Below are 14,619 nucleotides of genomic sequence, written 5' to 3'. Positions count from 1 at the left end.
AAGTATATCTCCACAAGATACTTTTTAATAACAAAGGGCAGTCACATTACAGTGGGGACACCTGCAGGTTCCACCCCACCCAAATGATGAGAGTTAATACTGCCAGAAAAAAACTAATGGACAGCATATGCTTCCTGATGTGGTGTATTAAGAAAAACTCAATATTGGGACTTCCCTGGTGGCACAGTGGTTAAGATTCCGCACTCCCAATGCAGGGGGCCCGGGTTCCATCCCTGGCCAGGGAACTAAATCCCACCTGCATGACACACTAAGAGTTTGCATGCCACAACGGAGGAGCCCTTGAGCCGTAACTAAGGAGCACACCTGCTGCAACCAAGACCCAGAGCAACCAAATAAATATGTTTTTAAAAAAAGAAAAACTCAACATCATTTTTCTGACATTCCTCCCAAAAATGAATAACCTGAATCCAATCATGAGAAAATATTAGCCAAATCCACATGGAAGAACATTCTACAAAATAACTATTCAGTACTATTCAAAAATGACAATATCATGAAATACAAAGACAGACTCAGAAATTATGCCAGATTAAAAGATGACTAAAAAAACAGGACAAATGAATGTAATAAATGATCTTGTATTTTCTTTTTCTGTAAAGGATATTATTGGGGCAATTGACAAAATCTCCATAAGAGCTATAGATTACATAACTGTGTTGTTTCAATATTATTTTCCTGATTTTAATAATTACATGCTAATTGCTAGTACATGATATAATAATTACCATATGTATAATAATTAATACTAGCATTGTAAATATTAATATTATGTATTAAACATTTTGTATTATATTAACATAATAATAATATTGTAGTTATGTAAGAGAACTCCTTGTTTTTAGAAAAATGATTTGTTTTTACAAAATACTCACAGATCTATTTAGTCAAAGAGAACAGAGGGGGAGAGAAAACACAGAAATACAGACAGCTGTTAACATTTGGAGAATCTGAGGGAAAGGTATCCAGGAATTCTTCGGGATATTTTTACAATTTTTTTATAAGTATGATATTTTTTAAATCTAATGTTTTAAAAACATACTTTTTTTTTCTATGCCAGGAAAATAGAGCAGTTTGTCAGGCTCTTTCACTCCAAATTATTATAAGTTGAATTGTGTCCCCTCCCCAAATTCATAGGTTGAAGTGCTAACCCCCAGCACCTCATAATATGAATATATTTAGAAATAGGGTCCTTAAAGAAGTAGTTTAGGTAAAATGAGATCATATGGGTTGGCCCTAATCCAATATGACTGGTGTCTTGGAATAAGCAAAGGAGATTAGGACACAAACACACACACACACACACACACACACACACAAGACCACGTGAGGACACAGGAAGAAGGCAGCCATCTACAAACAAAGGAGAAGAAACCAACCTTGCTGACACCTCGATCTCAGATTTCCAGCCTCCAAAATTGTTAGCAAATAAATTTCTATTGTTGAAGCCACTCAGTTTGTGGTACTCTGTGGCAGCTCTAAGAAACTAACACACAAATGATACATTTCTAATTCCTATTAAGAAGTGATTGAAAATTTTCCCACCTGCCAGTGCAAAATGATGCTCCAAAGTAATCCTAAAGTCAGTTTGTGATTTCCATCTACAATGTCCGTTCCTCCTATATTCACTAAATCCACCTAGTAAAAGGAAAAAAATAACTTTTAAGACAATTTTTCTATGGAAACCCAGGTTTTTGTTTTAGCTCGTTTGGACAGCAATATAAGTAAATGACAAGAAAAATTTCACTTTAGAGAATCAGGTGAACCTAAATCTCAAAAATATATTACTTATACAATAGATCAATAAAGTAATCACAAAAAGCACAACTACTGCTTCACTCATAGAACAGGTTCCATACGTCTCGTAAGAAAAATATTTCTAAAAATCAGTTGATGCCAATGTCCAGAGCAGGTGGTTGGTTTCAAAATAAATCATCCCGATGGCATCAAAGGACCCCCCAACGTCATATTACAAACTTACATTGTTCTGATGTAAAACCTGCAGCACTCTGTTAACATTATTTAAAGCGTGTAACCTTGTGGAGCCACGTTCCTTCGGCTGGAAAACAGAACACAAAATCGAATGAGACAGAGAGTCCCTCCATGTTGCTGTCAAACACTGACATTGAGATGCACGTGGAACAGCAGCTCAGCACACAAGAGCCCCTCTGTACCAGGAGCTCTGGCTGGGTTGATTCTCAAGCCACCATGAAGGCTGGTGTTGACAGAATGCAAATTCTCCCACTAACAGCACCTTAAGATAGTAGTTCCTTAGCTTGCCTGAACACTGGAATCTCCTAGGGAGCTTCCAAGAATACCAGTGCCTGTGTTCAACAAGGACTGTGACTTAATGAGTCTGGAGTATAGTCTGGGTTTGGAATTTATAAAAGATTTCCCTGGTGATTCTAAGACGCAAACAAGTTTGGGAACCAATGCTCCACCAGGGACAAAGCTTCTTCTATCTTAGTTGGGCAGAATGAAGAAAGATTTAGAAGATATGTCCCCTCCACCCTGCACTAGTGTAGACAGAGCAGAGAGGATTCAGAGGTGCTATCCCAGGTTCCAGGTAGGATTACAAGGGCCCACTGGGAAGACTGGAATTGCCACCCAGGGAAAGGTGATCTGGGAGGCTTCTTTCTGCCTCATTGGCCAGGGAATCTTATCTGACAAAGGGATCAATCTCTCCAGTAGGTGCCTACCCACCATCTGGAAGGCAAAAGGTAGACTGTAACACGGCACACTTCGGCAAGAAAGAAATTCATCTTCAGGAGTGCATCTCTCTATACCTTTTATAGTCATTCTACCTCTTGTGTTAAAGGTTGTACCCATAAAATACATCGTCTTCATTGGCAGAGTTATTTCTGTGTGAGTATTGGGTACCTCACACATAAAGCAATAGAGTTGGATTTGATGACGGAACAAACATGAAGATAATACTGAAAATCTGAATAAAAATAAATGCCATCAGTTTTCGTAACTTTTTTTTTTACTATTTGTTAAATAACATTTAAATGTATTTGTCTCTACTTTCTACTCTTCAAAACATTATGCCCTCTTTACATATCCGCTCTTCTTTGTAATTCTCTACTGTCTGAGAGCAATAAACACATAAAGTATTTTTCTGATAAAAATAGAGCCCTCAATAAAGCCTAAATATCACTCAATCAAAAAATTCATTTAAACCCCTTTTTAACGTTCCTATTTCAGCCTTCACATTGTAAGGACCCCCAAGAGGGTCTTCAAGTATCAGTAATGATGAGAGATATGCCGTTAGCCTGGTTCTTGAACATGGCATCCCTCACCAGTGAGGTTCCTGTGAGGCCTTCTAGAAGATCCAGTAGCTTCCTTCCATCTTTGAGGTCTGTGAACATATCACTGATGGGTGGTTTTCCACTCTATAGAAGAAAAAGTACAATTTCAGCAGCAGAAATTTCATACGTAAGTGGAAAATAAATGAATAGTTTCATTTCTTCCAGCTAAAAGTCTGGGTGATCAGCAGACTATACAAGTTTGCCTTGTATGGAAAGAAGTACAAAGAACTTTGAAATCTATAACAAATGTTTTGAGCTGAAATAGATAAATTGCATTATTTCTTAGAAAGGGAGCAAATAAAACTGTGATTAATGTCAATATGCCTTGTATGTACAGTTGACCCTTGAACAACATGGGTTTGAATTGTGCAGGTCCACTTACAGATGGATTTTTTTTCAGTAGTAAACACTAGGGTATTACATGATCCATGGTTGGTTGAAACCGCTGAGGTGGAACTGGGATAGGAGGGAGCTGACTAAATTATTCATAGATTTTCAGTTCTACAGAGTCAGCACCCCTAATCCCCCGTGTTGTTCGAGGGTCTATTGTATTCCTGAGAGAGAAGATGTGTTAAAAATATACATGAGCATACAGCACCTGGAGGCCAAAGAGGCCTCCAGAGGCCAAAGAAAAGTGTGCAGATTCTTATTCCAGCTCTGCACTTTACATTCACAGGATAAGCATGGCTTTTGGTATTTCCATTATGGAAGCAGGTCACGTCATCATCAATTTCAGCTCTCCACTTCAATTTCAGCTCTCAGGCACTAGGTCTGTATTTCTAGGTCCCAATTTCTGAATGATTAGGACACTTTTGGCTGTGTGTCTAAATCCAGTATCCATGCTGTATTTTGAATGACAAAACCTATAGAATTTCTAAACTCTTGCTTCTGACTAATAAACAGCATCAACTTCCCCTGATAAACATATTCTAGCATCCATGCCAGAAAATCCTACCCCATTCACAGGTAGACCTTGCCTGTCTGTGTGTGATATCATGGTTGTATGCAAAGGACAATTACTGCACAGAAAATCAGGACGCCTCAGTTTTAATCTGTCTGACCGTTAACTAACTGGTGAACCTAAATCAGCTACTTACTACTGTTTACCTTTTTCTAAATCACAGGTATTGTAAAGATCAAATAAAGAATATTATGTGAAAATGTCCAGATAGCTATAAAGCACAGTGTAATAAATGTTGTACGATTATGTTGAATCAGATTATTCCCTTCTAGTATGAAATGCCCAGAAATTAACAGTTTTACTTCCTGTCAATAATAAAGATATTTTATAACCAATAATTATTGTATATTCTTTATTCTTCACTTTAAAGCATATATATAAAGTCACACGAAACCAAATTTTACTCTGAGCTTGAAATGGGTGAGAGGGAGGAAGGAAGCCATCCTAAAGTTTCCTAAAACTTGGCATTTTCCCTTTTTTCCTCTCTTCCTGATTTCTTACATTTTAAATTATGTGTAATGTATAGTAAACTAGTGATTTCTATCATGTGGCTTTTCCATAGTTCATATACTCTAAATGAGAGGAAGTATGGTAAAGTCTTCACCTTAGAATCAGTAAAGAATAAACTATGACTTATTTATATCTGAAACAAAGCTGCTTTTCTATTTCCAGCTGCCATTATGTGAGCAGTGACGATGTCAGAGATACATGGATTATCTCCATCGATCACAATGATAAACAGATTTGAGTGATGCAGGAGACCAGATCCACAGGCAATACTTCAAGAGGCAGAGCAGGCAAGTTTTTTGCACATTAAAGATTTCCTACCTGCTCTCAGTAAAAGCAAAGGGCAGAAGTAGCCCTGGTCATCTGCTACCTCTTACCTTCCTCCTCTCAAAACCCACCCAAGTACACTTCAGCAAACTAGCCACCAAATACCCAGATTCCCTTTCAGGAAGACGTGAACAACTCTGATCTCAGAGCAAAGAGACAACAACATAGGTAAAGTTCATGGGAGAAACAAATAGGGATATCTAGGCACAGAAAGGACCTTAGGAATTACTGATGACAAGGGCAGCTAAATAATGTCTGGGCAGCATTTAACCCTTCTCAAATCCACTACAGTATCCGTTTTCCAAAAAAGAAACAAAGTAACACAAATCAGCATAGACTAAAATAAAGTAAATATAAATATTAGTCCATCTTACAAATAGTTATGAACGCCCACTGATGACCTCATTGTAGACAAGCCTCCTACCAGCCGTGTAACTTTAGAAAAGTGGCCTTTCTACATCTATTGGCTCATCTGTTAAACACTAAGATGACAGATGTTCAGTAAATGGCTGATATTATCACTCAGTACATTATCATATCATTACAGTAGTAATGTTTCCTACTGTCATAAAAGTGCCATAAAATTTCAACAGTAGATGAAAGAATGGGTAAAACAAATAAGCACTTCATCTTAGGCAGGAACGTAAAAGCAGATTCTGAACCTGAGTACATGTAAGCGTCACTTCATAGAGAAAGTTCTTCCAAGTCCCGAATTCACTAATATGATGACCTGGAGGGATATATCCCATTCGAAACTAATGAACATGATGATACAAGAGCACACCTGTGCTTTAGGCATGCCCTGTGAGACCAACATAACTCAACAGTAAACCCAATGGATTCTTCCCTAGGCTCCACTGCTGCTCAGTGGTAAAGTGGGAGGCGTTCATTTAAGAGGCAGCATTAATTTTTCCACATGAGACACTCTTTTCCTCTCTCTTGTCCGGGTCATTCATTTGTTTATTGAGGAACAAATCTTGAGAAAGACTCCTTGTGAAGCATTCTCTTGAAACAAAGGTAACTGAGACACAGTTCTGTCCTTCTAGAAGTCAATCACTTATACTAGGGAAACCAATGCCTTTATATTCTTTAAAAAAAAAAAAAAAAAAGACAGTAACAGCAATGCAATTTCTTTATTCTTTTTCCAAATTTCAGATAAATATTGATGGCGATCAGTAAGAAATAAGTTTTGTGCTGTGTGCCTATTCTCCTAACACTCCGCCACCCCACCCCCAGTGATGGCATGGTTGGCGTGTACTCCCATCTGGTACCTTCAGAAGAGCCACGTACACCTGCAGGAGGGAATATACAGCCCATGGATCTCTTCACTGGACAATGAAGGAAGGTACCAGGGCTCTTACAAATCCAAAACTGTGGTTCAAAACTTACATATAAAACACACACCCACACTCGCCACACACATAGCCAATCACTACAAAATACTACCTATTCCTGACAAATGCAATTTAGGAACGTCCCATAGGCAGATGGAAAGAACCAAACTATACCAAAGAGCCCGTTCCACCTACCACCTAGGAGAGTAACACCTATAAGTATGGTGATTCAGTGCTTTGTGCCTTACAACGGAGGTCAGAAAATGTCTTTCGTAAAGTTCCAGATAGTACTTAGTTTAGGCTTTGCTGGCCAGGTGGTCTCTATCGAAACTTCTCAACCCTATTGTCAAGATGTGAAAGCAGCCCAGACAATGTATAAACGGATGAGCCGACGGGAATGGTGACTGTGTTCCAACAAAACATGATTTGTAGACGTGGAAATCTGAATTTCATATAATGTCCACATGTCATGAAATATTCTTCTTCTTTTGACTTTTTGCAACCACCTAAAAATGTGAAAACCATTCTTAGCTCGTGGGCCATACAAAAACAGACAACGGAAACATGAAATGTCCCTAGACATAATAATAGCATGACTTACTATGTATCAGATATGCTCTAAGAGATTTAGATGCATTCTTTGTTTCTTTATGATAGAACTTTAAGGTAAGAAAACTGAGACACAGAGGTGACATGACGAGCGAGAGGCAGAACTAGGATGTGATACCACAAGATCTGACTCCAAATCCAGGTTCTCAAAGTCCACACTAAACTGCTACTAAAATTATGAGGTCACAGGGTCATGACATATAGGGAAGGAAACAGTTAATCAGTGGTGTGGCAGAGGAGGTATATTTAATGACTTCCCAAAGAGGGCAGCAAGATATATACCACATTTAAATGAACTCAGAATGAAGTTTTTTTCCAAGCTTATGGCTTTAAAGCATCTCTGGTACTTCTGAATCACAGGCTCTAAACATAGGATCCACCCTGGGAAACAGTTGGGAAATGTCAGAAGTCATCGTTTAATAAAAATAAGACCTGATTCAGCCTGACGGTTAAAGTCTTATTTAGATTTTTGATTCTTTGTGAAGACTTATTTGCAGAAACTTCTCTGACGGACAGAATACAGTTTAATAATTCAACTGGACAAATATTTGGTGAATACCTCCTTTGTGCCTGGCCCTGCAGAAACACCAAGTTCAGGTCACCCTCCCCATTTACAAGCAAGGGTTTCCACAATTTTCCAATAAACACAAAATAGTACAAATGAATAATCTTGAACTTGGAAGACAGATAAGCCTTGCGTCGCATTTAACCTTAAAAAAAAATTTCAAAGGCCACATGATAGGAATCCAAACGACAGATGTCACAGGTGACTCGCTTTGGCTGCCTCCTCTCATCCCCTGGTCCCCTGTACTTCTTTGAACTCTCTTAACACCAGTTCTAACACCATTTTGACTCCAACAGGGACCAGCGTTAATACAGCTGAGACACTGAAGCTCCTGAATCGAAAATGTCAGAGGACAGAAGCAAACTGTCATCACAATGCAGGAGGGATAAGCCGGGGTCTGAGGGAAGGCAAGGGCTGCAGATACAGTCATGGATACGTGATGGTTCAGTTGAATGCGGCCAACCTGATGGGTCCATCAGACCTGGTGAATCAGCCAGCCCTAAAGGCTGAAAGAGCCAGTGCTCAGTTTCAGCCAGCAGTGGCCATTTGAGAATCCCAGCCCACTGTTGGTAGGACTTCTGGTTTCTCAAAAGAGCTGGAAATCTGAATTTATGTGTATAATCTCCTGATATTTGTAATGTCCTAAAACACTGTGCCGGATCAACAAATCTTGTCTACAGGCATACTGGATCCTAGGATGACTGGTAATCTCTCTCATAGGGCGTAACTACATACAGGGAAATACAAGATCAGTCAACAGTGAGTCCTCTGAGGAACTGAGAAACTCTGTGGAAAGGACGGACACACACCACCACCACCACCCCCCACAGACTAGGGAATACGATTGATTGCAAAATACCAGCAGAGTCATTATACTTGCGCAGTCCGAAAAAACAAAGGAGTCACACCAGATTCTTCTCCTTTCACTCATTCCTCATGTCTAATCCATACCAACCCTGTCATTTCTACCTCCGAAAACACATTCCGAAGGTGACCACTACTCCTTAGTGGCCCCACTCTCATGCACATCTCCAATACCAGGCCAACCAACCTCTTTACTTCTGCATAAGAGTCAGAATAACTCTAATTTCAAGGTGCAGATCACATCGTGTCATGTCTCTGCTTTAACCTAATGGACTCCCATCACGGGGAAATACAATTCAAACTCCAAATAAGAGATCCCATGTGATCTGCTCTCCGCCCTCTCTCTAATCTAATAATCTAATACTGAATTATTCTCCCCTTTCTTCAATACTCGCAAATCATAATTATTTCCATCGTAGGTCAAGTTTTTCAGCAGCAGTAGTAGTAGTAATGGAAAAAAAAAGTCCATGAAAGATTGAATAAGAAAGCAAAATTTAGGAAGTGCAGTTCGCAGTCCTTAAAAGGGTGAAATGTTAATGCTTTGTAGGGACAACAAACAAACCAGAAGTAGAAGTGGGGCTTGGATTCTGGGTTCAGAAGACGGCCTCCTTTATGTGGTGTGCCCTGCTGACACTAACCAAGTGAGGGAGGACAAGCGCAGTCTGTGCCTTCGTGGCACTCAGAATCTAAACAGAGTAAACAAAATCTGTACCAACAAGCATGGGGAGCAGAGCAAAAGGGATTTATGAGCTACCTTGATTCTGCCAAATTTGCACCAAATAAGAAATATAGTACAGAGTCTATCCTGTGATTTACCTAATCCCATTATAAATAATGAAGTTATTAACTGTGTATAATATGGAGAAGAGTGAAAAGATAACAGTTTTTAGATGCTTTCACCACTACCATGTCTGATGATGGTACCTTACAAATAATAAATTTGAGCCCTTTCACACTGTTTGATTACTCTGTCATTTATTTATACTCTTCCTATTTTCAAAACAGGATTTGAGGCAGTCTATTCAATTCAGTTAATATCCCCACTGTTTACAGCATGTGTGGGTATGTATGTGTCTGTGTGTGTGTCTAATTCTGTATCATACACATGGATTTATATGGCATACATATATATATATACACATACATAGTGTTTATACCATAATGTTTTTGCATTCTTCTCAAGTCAATCTGACACCCCAATCAATTTTAAAATGATGCTCCAGCATGTGATAACATATTGTAAGTTTTATAGTCTCTCTTTTTTTTTGATTGATTTTTTTTTGCAAGGAGTTGGTTATTTTAAAAACTCAAAAAGAAGTGAATGATTTAATTTAATATTTCTTTTAATATTTTAAAAACCAGAATCTTTAATTTATGAATCCCAAATCTCAGCACTAATAAAAATGTAGCTCTTGTAATTTTTCATTTTCTTAAAAACCAATAATGTATCAGTGAGCACTAGGTACAATGTCATTTCGGTTATGTTTATGTGTAAATGGATTTCTTTTAAGTATTTTACAACAGAAATGTACTTTTTCTCTTGATGATGGAATTACAAGTGGTTTTAAAAAATCTCTTTGGGGCTTCCCTGGTGGCGCAGTGGTCGAGAGTCCGCCTGCTGATGGACGGGACATGGGTTCGTGCCCCGGTCCGGGAAGATCCCACATGCCGCGGAGCGGCTGGGCTTGTGAGCCATGGCCGCTGAGCCTGGGCGTCCAGAGCCTGTGCTCCGCAACGGGAGAGGCCACAACAATGAGAGGCCCGCGTACCGCAAAAAAAAAAAAAAAAAAAAGTCTCTTTGGATTTCTTCTATTATCTAATTTTTGTAATGTGTATTACTATATAAAATAAATATAGATTGTTTAAAAAGTGGTATCTCTAGTTAAAATTAAGCAAACTGATGAAATTAGGTTCATCACAGTTACGACACATATAGCTTAATGGATGAAATGAAGAATGCATAATCTTCAATGTCTACTTTATGATTCAGCCCCATGGTGAAAGAGTGAAAGCAGCATTGCTGTCGACTGAAAAGCAAAATGAGTGCAATAAAATGCCCAAGGAGGTCGTTAAGCACCTTGACAAACGAAAACCAGCAAAATGTGCCACAGTCGCTTAAAGAATTCGTAAGTGCATGGCTCTCAGCCGTTCTCTTTATGAATTCATGGTGCTCAGCACAAGTTCTTAAGAACCGAACAAGATTCCGCTTAGAAGCTTGTTTGGAAAGAGGGGGGAAAAGAAGAAAAGGGAGAGAGAGACTGGAGAAACAGATGGCTCAGGTAATCCTACTCGTGTCATAGTAACTACACAGCAGGGATTTATGCAGTGCTTACAATGGAATCAAAGCAACGAAGGTGCATTTACCTTAGAAATTACAAAAAACTATAAGACACAAGCTAAATCAAATATCTTTCAGAGAATCAGAAGTCAAACAGCATGTAACAGAATTTTTACCTTGATTTTGGTAAGCAAAGTAACCGAGATAGTGCTGAGAAAACTGGGATGATAAGGAACCACGTGTGGGCTCCCACGCCTGGCGGCCAGGGGCAGGGCCACTTGCACACTCCATGGGCAAATAACCAGGCGAGGCCTGCAGGCTGAATAAACCCCAACTCCATATGTCCATCAGGCAAGGTCTGCAGGCCGACTCAACAAACAATACAGCTCATTCCATATATGTACAACTGGCAAAGCACTGGAAATGTTTGAAGAATGCAGCTCCTCAAAAGATAGGCTTCCATGGGACCAGGGTGTGGCACTAGTTAGGGCATTGATAATGATAATGTAAAGGAAGAGAGAACATTTCCTTTGTTTAATAAAGGAGAGGCAGCTGCCTTGTCCCTTCTTTCTCCTTAGGGTGTCTCCTTAAAAACATAATAGGCCCAATTTTTTGGTCAGGAAGTAGATAAACCCATCTCCAACTTTCCAAAACAAAATAACAAAGATCTCAAAATTAACTCAAAAGTCTCTCTGGAGGTTGACAGGAGACCAGCACAAGGACAATCCATTTGTCTCTCCAGGAGGTACACACTTGTTCTTTTTTTTTTTGCGGTACGCGGGCCTCTCACCATTGTGGCCTCTCCCGTTGCAGAGCACAGGCTCCGGACGCGCAGGCTCAGCAGCCACAGCTCACGGGCCCAGCCGCTCCGCGGCATGTGGGATCTTCCCGGACCGGGGCACGAACCCGTGTCCCCTGCATCGGCAGGTGGACTTTCAACCACTGTGCCACCAGGGAAGCCCCCTCTCGTTGTTCTTTATTCTACTTTACTGTATGTTTGTGTGAAATTCTGTCCAGACTTTCTGGTCTTCTACCAACTGCCTGCATGCACCTCATCTGATATGAGTATTCAATAACAAAGTGTTTTCTCTGTATTCTACGTTGCATAAAGATCTTTTGTGAGAGGATTTTTTTATTTTCCCAACAGATTATAAAAATAAAAATAACAGTGTCAGATACCTCCACTTCCCACCCAGTCTGGCTCCCCTCATGATTAGCCATGCTTGGAGAGTGCCTACCAGTAGCCCTTGGAGCTAAAAGCTTCCTAAGGCAAAAGTACAGTTGAAAATGGTCCTAGGGTCTCCTAGTCCTCTTTAACAGAAAGAGCTTCTTTCCCCCAAAACCACCACCTCTTCAACAATCCTCTCTTTATAACTCACTGGCTCACGGTGACCTAGACCTACTCATCCACGCACCAATCAGAGCCCACCTCTGAAGGTGGAGATGGTGGGGTCACATGGGCTGAATGCAAAAGCACAAGGTAGGTGGCTCTGCTCTCCCCTCTCTAGGTGAAGGGTGAAAAGGAATTTCTTCTCAGCAGATCAATACCAAAATTGATCATCAATTACAAAGACACAGCATATACTACCAAATTTCCAAATTTGTTTTAACGATTACAAATACTAATAGGCTCAATCAAAATCATTTATTAAGTCCTCAATATGTACAAACACAGCATGTTAAATAATATTTATGTATAGTTTCTTTAATTTAACCACAGTAACTAGGTGAAAGTCACTCTACAAGTATAATGTTTGGAAGCAAAACAATCAAACTGAATGAAAACAAACAACAGCAAAAAAAAACCCAAACATATTTACATAATATAGCTAAAACATGTCTGGAAGCTGTTTAGGAATATGAAATGCATTTTATTCTTTGCTTTAGGGGCACCGGTGAACAGACATAAACTGAAACTTAAGGAACCACTTGAATATTTATGGCCCCCTAAAACAATGAGTTGAGTCGTCATACACATATTCATGAAAATAAATCAATGGTAGACCCAGTGTGTAACTCCAGCTCAAATCTCTACTATAGATGTTATTTATCATCACACAAGGAAGCCTGTACAGTCTCCTTCACGATACTAAAAAGAGGACTAAACATCTACAGACTGCTTTTGTTGCACCCACCTACACATCCTTTCCCACGTCTATTTTTGTGGCCAACCACTTCCCACGTGAACAAAGTTGCAAACAACCGGACACTGAAAGCAATGTCCCACTGTCTCAAATGGAACACACTGGAATCGTTCTTCACGCCGAAACGTGTAAAACATGCTTCACAGATGTCCTCTTAAGTCCTATCAATTTAAAGTTCAAGTGTGGAATAGTAACTAAATGAAAACTTGGCTCATCTTTGTCTTCGAAAAAGAAAAAGCAGAAATCTGCCCAAAGTGAAGTTCAGCATTTTTAAGTTGGCCTGTTCTCTACCTAACCTTTATTTTCAAACTTCCTTTGAGAACCACCTCAGCAAACTGATAAAAGTGCTTCTGCAATGTGTACGTCTCTGCTCTGACAGATGAGCAGCTCTGCAAGTCAGCCAGAGAAAATGCAGGCTCAAAGTCAGAACAAATTTCCCAACGCTGGGACCGTGAGGCCTTCACTGCCTCCCTCGGGAAAACAGCTCACTAACAAATGAGGCTCTTAGACTCAGAGTGAACAGAACCCTCAACCTTTACCCACCAGACAGTGGAATAAAGTGGGCTTAATGAGCCAATGCTTTTTTCTGCTTCTGGTTTAAAATATATGAATAGCAACGGATCAGGGATTACCACAAGTTTGGGAGGGGGTGGTCCCTGATAGAGTTTTAATTTAGCATTCCTAAGTAATTATAATCTCCTATAATGTTTCACAATAATGCCTCAATATTTCTTAGCAACATGAGGCAAGCTATTATGCTCAAGTGTGTTTTATAGCTAAAGGAATAAAAATCAAGTGACCTGAAAAAAATCGGCTAGTAATTTGCCCAAGGTCACAAATAAATGAGCAGCATATCCAGGAATAAGTATTTAATTTCCTAATTCTGATCTCCTTTAGATAATCATTTTCTCCCGAGCTCTTCATAACTTCTCAAAACCCAACAATCATAAGTTATTCTACACTGTGTTACTTCTCAGGATACCCAGACTCCACAGTGGTGTGTATTCTGTGACATAGTAACAAGGACTTGCAGCAAAAAAGAATGTATATTTATAGTGAATGCTATCTTAGCTATCAAAATATTATTCAGTATTCTCAAGCTGTTTACCAAATCCCTTATCGAGAAATGAATTGAGCTGGTTTTAAATCTCATTTTTCATCACCATGAATTTAGTAGATGGAACCTATTCGAAGAATCCTATCCCATAAATAAGAGAATCATATGTATTAAATCCAAATGATGATTTAACAATCTCTCCAGCACATCTCCAAGACACCAGGTAAATGCAGAAACTTTGCATCGCTGGATTTGTTTTTGTGAATAAATGGAGCAAAAGCCCCGATGCATTCGTTTCCATGAAATAACACAATTTATGCCATTTTGCACTCAATTCTACACTCTACTCCCATCTAATTCCAATACAACCACTTCCAACCGGTCTATGGATATATACAGTATTAGGTATTTAAATGTATGTTTCTGTCACTGCCATTCATTTATTTATTAAGCCTACAAACACTCATTGGGTGCTTACTAAATGCCAGAAGCCCTGCACCCATGGAGCATACCACTGTCTAGGAAAGGAGAGACAAATATTTTGAGATGCAATTATTTAAAGGACAATTATGATAAGTGCTTCAAAAGCTAACACTTTAAGAATATAGAGCATCGGGCTTCCCTGGTAGCACAGTGGTTGACAG

At 39.4% G+C, this 14,619-nt stretch overlaps 1 protein-coding gene across 1 annotated transcript in view; it reads right to left on the bottom strand.

Annotated features, from left to right (window-relative positions):
* UTRN (utrophin) overlaps window positions 1–14,619 on the bottom strand; it is a 490,808-nt gene that overhangs the window by 382,493 nt on the left and 93,696 nt on the right. The window contains exons 3-5 of the mRNA XM_060283969.2: window positions 3,321–3,413; window positions 2,000–2,077; window positions 1,564–1,656 (exon numbers count right to left, since the gene is read on the bottom strand). Coding sequence (XP_060139952.1) covers window positions 1,564–1,656; window positions 2,000–2,077; window positions 3,321–3,413 — 264 coding nt within the window. The remainder of the gene's footprint in view (window positions 1–1,563; window positions 1,657–1,999; window positions 2,078–3,320; window positions 3,414–14,619) is intronic.

This window comes from Globicephala melas, chromosome 14, assembly GCF_963455315.2.
Source record: "Globicephala melas chromosome 14, mGloMel1.2, whole genome shotgun sequence".
Classification (NCBI taxonomy): domain Eukaryota; kingdom Metazoa; phylum Chordata; class Mammalia; order Artiodactyla; family Delphinidae; genus Globicephala; species Globicephala melas.
This window is presented reverse-complemented; position numbering and strand designations above follow the sequence as displayed.